General features: G+C 47.8%; 1 protein-coding gene across 4 annotated transcripts in view; it reads right to left on the minus strand.

Moving 5' to 3' along the window:
- The window catches only part of abtb1 (ankyrin repeat and BTB (POZ) domain containing 1), a 9192-nt gene extending 4656 nt beyond the window's left edge, over positions 1-4536 (minus strand). Inside the window, exons 1-7 of one of the 4 annotated variants that reach the window (XM_035383555.1) lie at positions 4273-4536; positions 2746-2808; positions 2598-2653; positions 1573-1717; positions 847-1006; positions 564-609; positions 226-342 (exon numbers count right to left, since the gene is read on the minus strand). In XM_035383555.1, the coding sequence (XP_035239446.1) occupies positions 226-342; positions 564-609; positions 847-1006; positions 1573-1717; positions 2598-2653; positions 2746-2808; positions 4273-4328 (643 nt within the window). In that variant the 5' untranslated portion in view covers positions 4329-4536. Of the gene's footprint in view, positions 1-225; positions 343-563; positions 610-846; positions 1007-1161; positions 1197-1382; positions 1388-1572; positions 1718-2597; positions 2654-2745; positions 2809-4272 lie in introns of those variants that run through there. The other 3 variants (XM_035383556.1, XM_035383559.1, XM_035383557.1) reach the window with 3 other exon arrangements.
- Positions 4537-5273: the final 737 nt, after the last annotated feature.

Consider the following 5273-nt stretch of genomic DNA (forward strand, 5'->3'; position numbering starts at 1 on the left):
CACACATGCACACGCACACCCACACCCACACACACACACGCACACACACACGCACACACACACACGTACACACACACACGCGCGCACACACTCTCACACACACACTCACACACACAGCAGCCACCTGTAGGTGCTCACAGCACCATCACCCTGCTGGCTTCATGCTACAGTAGATCAGCGTTATCCTGGGACAGGTCAGCAGGTGGCGCTCCTGCGCCGGCTCACCGAACTCGTGCGCCTGCTTGCTCTTGGTTTCCAGCTCCTCGATGAGGTCGCTCAGCTTGCACTGCTTGGCCAGCCTCCTGCAGTCCTCCACGTAGCTCAAATCAATGTCACACCTGCCTGGAGATGGGAGGAGCCAACACTGAGCAGCCAATCAGCACGCTCCTTTAACAGGAATGAGGGGGCTCAACACGACCCATGACAGAGTGGACCGGGTTTACCCCACCACCCTCTACCTCACAGGACCCACACACCTGCCACTTCCCCAGCGCACATGACAGCAACCACAGGTAAACTAGGTAAATAAATAAATACCTGTGTGTAAAAGTACCTGTGCTTACCTGTGTATAAATACTGCAGGATGGCACCAAAAGCAGCTGGGTTTATCTGCAAAACAGAGAAGCGTCAGGGTTCAGGGGTCAGGTAAAATCTCTGACAGTGCATCTGGAGCATCCAGTCACAGCAGCAAATGGCCCAGACTTCAACAGTGAACATACACATGCACAAAACCATCTTCTGTCTAAATCAGCCACACTCGTCATACTGCCCGAGGCAGTCCTTGCTTTGCTGAGGACACTCATAGACGATCTCAGGGCATGCATGCATGAGCGGCAGAGCGCCTACTAGTGGGTGTTTGAGTGCGATGATGCTCTTGCCCTTCCACTTGGTCTGGAACATGTCGCTGAAGTACTCTGAGCGGGCGCTGAGGATGCAGCGGTGCGTGCTGAAGGACTCCCCGTGCACCAGGAACACCACGTCACTGAACACGCCCTGCTCCAGCAAACTACAGACGGTGGGGGGGGGACGGGGCGGGGGAGGGGGCAGAGGCGGGGGAACACTGTCAGGGCCAGTTTCAGGGTCTCTCATTTACACCCTTCTCTAAATCAGACAGCTCTGCATTCAGGACCTCTACAGGAAGTGGTCATAATGACCCATGACCTCTGCAGGAAGTGGTCGTAATGACCCATGACCTCTGAAGGAAGCGGTCATAATGACCCATGACCCTGACCTCTGCAGGAAGTGGTCGTAATGACCCTTGACCCTGACGTCTGCAGGAAGTGGTCGTAATGATCCTTGACCCTGACGTCTGCAGGAAGTGGCCGTAATGATCCTTGACCCTGACCTCTGCAGGAAGTGGTCACAATGACCTTTGACCTGACCTCTGCAGGAAATGGTCATAATGACCTTTGACCCTGACCTCTGCAGAAAATGGTCATAATGATCCTTGACCCTGACCTCTGCAGGAAATGGTCATAATGATCCTTGACCCTGACCTCTGCAGGAAATGGTCGTAATGACCTTTGACCCTGACCTCTGCAGGAAGTGGTCGTAATGACCTTTGACCCTGACCTCTGCAGGAAGTGGTCGTAATAGTCGCGCTGCATGGCCTTGGCCGTGATTCGCTTGTACTCCTTCAGCAGCCGGCGGATCTGGTCGCTGAGGGCGCCGTAGAGACAGCGCTCCCCGTCGAACGTGTTCACCTCACACTTCGCTCCTGGAGAGGGGAGAACACCACCCCAAACGTCACACCTGCACCCCATCTAATCAAAGCACCTTCAACAGTACAATTACATCTGAATGTCATTTTAAAACAAACATAACTAAGACCACTGCCTTCATCACCAGTTTTTAAGTGTACAGTAATAACCGTGCACACTTTTGCTCTTGTCAATCTGCTTTGTGCAGTATAAAGTGTACAGTATATTGTGTATAGTGTTGACTGCTTTTCCTAACAGTGTGTCAGTATTTTAAATACTTCGTTTGAGTTTGTTTTCCGTGTTTCACTACTGTGTTTTAAGCCTCAAGGACAGAATGTCAACGCAAATGAGAAACTGGTTTTGTGTTTATGTAAAACAGAATGACCTCCTCAAGGTCATTTTACCCCTCAAGGTGATTTCAAATCTTCACAACTGAATATTTTCATGCTTCATACTACCAATTATCCTCCTGGGATGAGAAGTTTGTCATCAGGTTATGTGTTCTTATTTTGCCTTAATTAAGCTTGCCTCTGTAACTGATAGGTGCAAATAGCACTCCCAATTCACTGCACTGGGCCATTCCTAAACACAGTCATGCTCACTAAGCACATTCATGTAAGCACAGTCACTTCTGCAAAGCACAGTCACTTAAGCACAGTCAGTTCCAATAAATATGGCCACATCGACTGAGTACGGTCAGTTAGGCACAGTCAGTTCCGCTAACAGCACAGACGCACTCTTCTAGTAAAAACTAGACACAGCATGCACTGGAAGAGCTAATTACTGTCCATTAATTTACAAACTGGAATGGGAAGAACTGTTTTCACAGTGGCCAATCAGATGCGTGTGGTGAGACAGACTAGCCAGTAAGCAAGCTGCGGAAGGAAGAGCGTTTACCATTGGCCAGCAGGTACTGCACCAGGTCCTCGTGCCCACATAGACAGGCGTAATACCTGAAAGCAGCAGACACCGGTTACCTGAGCTTACCTGCGGCAGGTAAGAGAACTGTGAACAATCAGAGCGCAGGACACAGGGGCGCACTTACAGAGGGGTACTGTCCCATTTGTCTCTAACGTTAAGCTCCACATCTCTCTGCTCAACCAGGTACCTAGGAGCAAAAATAAGCAAATACTGTAGACACTGTATGAAGGAAGGTGGAATTTTAAGTGTTCTTCAACTTTCATAATTCCACTGTTGATAAGACAGCCAATCAGCAGCAAGGTTGTGCAGCCTCCATGTGATCATGTGATGTGTTTTTGTCAAGCACGAGGAAGCTACAGGGCCTTGCTGTCTTATGGTCACCCAATCAATGGTTACGTTCCTGATCTGGAAGCATTTCACACAGCCTCTTCAGTTTGGCTGTTTACTGCCACTTCAGGTAAAACATGAAAATAAAGATAATACACCACATGGTGGCAAAGACAGTTATTGCATTTGATTTTTATTACAGTGGTAAATCGCCCAACCCTGGACACCAGATCCCAGTGTTCCACATTAGACACAAGTCTCCTGTCCACTGAGAGTGCAGACACAGGCTGCGACAAGTCTGGAGAGCGTCTGGAATCTGTCCTGGGGGGTGCACACCCACACATTCCAGAGGCCAGGACCAGGGACCACTGGCCTGCAGACCGTCTGGAATCTTCCACACGTGGAACCCAAGTCCAGACCTCTGAGACTGGCGCACAGGACTGCTTAATTTCTGAGATGCTGGAACTGCCCCCTCAGGCCTATACCACCTGCACCCGTAACGCGTTTTAGACCTCCGAGTCTCTCACGAGTTAAAAACAAGTCCCCCGGACCTCTGCGACTAAGCCAGAGGGGGTACTGGTGCCAGGCATGGACTCTGAGACACAGGTATGATGCCCAGTACCAAAGCATATGCATCACGTTATCATGGGCATATCATGCTCCTATAGCACCTTTCCCCACTTTTGCAAACAAAACGTCCAAAACATTCCGGCTACAGGATTTGAAAATGAATGGAGCTAGATAAACTTCAAAATCCAAATCGTTTCAATAAAATGACCTTCCAACTGACTCATTTCATTTCCAGCACTCTTTGAAACTGGAAATATCACTCGCCACAAAAAACTGCATAAGAATTCTTACATTTTTTAATGACTATTACACAACAATGTGGACAGCTGGTTGCAAACAATGCCTTGTGCAGCTTTTCACCCCAACTCAGAAGTGCAAGTGTCGGAGTAAATAATGTGGAAATTCTTTAGCCGATGTCAATAACCAATATTTGCCTGACCGTAATGGTCAATGCCGACAGCGCCCTGCCAATATATCACAAATGTCTGACAACCACATAAACATTATTTAACTTTAAGAAAGTGTAACCTTAGCCTGCTAGGTTAGTAACACTGCCTAGCTAGCCAATGACGCATATACAAACATTTATAGTTAGCGAACATTAGCTTTTGACGAGGTATCTAACATTTGACAAGGTGCTACAAACTGAAGCACCGCAAATCTATAAATAAACGTAACTTCATATCATCGATTTGCTTTTAAACTGCACAGACAACATTAGCTAGCTGAGCTAGCCTGTTCTGAACAGACTCACCTCACTCTAGAAACGTCGCCCTTCCTGCAGCTTGTAAACAAATCGTAAGCGTCCATCTCCACAGTAATTTCAGATCTCTGAAATGCATTGAAACGGCCTGCCCGTCTGACAGGTACAAATTCAGTCCGTTATGAAACGGAATTGCTTGTTTTTATTGCAGTGGCTAGTTGAACAACTAGCTGTCTTGCTGTTATTTGCAAGTCTTCGGTGCAGCGCAAAGAAACAACAACAGCTCGGATCGTCAGAGTTGTCTCTATAAGGAAGTTCCTCCCACTTCCTGTATGATGTCAGCACTCATGAATTATTAAAATGAGAGTTCTCCGCTGATGTGAAGCATATTTTAATACTGCCGCGTTTCAATTTAAATAAGTAAATTATTGATTATCAATAATCAAATTATCAATTTCCATTAGTGATATTTCAGCAGGTGGGGTGACAATATAACACCATGTCTACGGAGTTTCCGTGTCCCTGTGCAAGCAAAACTTGCAACTTTTTGCACTAAAATAATTTTTTCAGGAAGCCGGGGCTAAGAGGGAAGTGTTGCTTCAGCACCAGCATAAAATAAAGCACAGAAATGTGGAAATGGCGGTCAAATCTGAGCAGGTGTGCCGTTTCAGAGCGCAGTGCGGCCACAGGAATGTGTGCACATGCGTGAGACGAGAGCTCGTGAACAAAGAGACGAAAACAGACAAACAGGAATTTGAAAGACAGCAGAACTGCGCCGGATATTTTACATTCTGAAGGTCTTAGGCCACCTATGCAAAAGTTCTTTTACCCCAGGTCGGAATGCTCACTGCAGCTCTGGAGCAGGTGATGTTCTGTCACCCGCAGCCATAGCTGCCCTCTGCGGTACAGAGGTCAGGTTCACACAGACACACGCAGAGTAAGACACGTCCTGTGCAGCTCAACAGGCAGACAGACAAGACAAGTCCACTGTCATACCACACTATGGGGCCCATCCACACACCAGAACAGAGCCTTAACAGATACCAGACCAT

This window comes from Anguilla anguilla, chromosome 11 (assembly GCF_013347855.1).
Source record: "Anguilla anguilla isolate fAngAng1 chromosome 11, fAngAng1.pri, whole genome shotgun sequence".
NCBI lineage: Eukaryota > Metazoa > Chordata > Actinopteri > Anguilliformes > Anguillidae > Anguilla > Anguilla anguilla.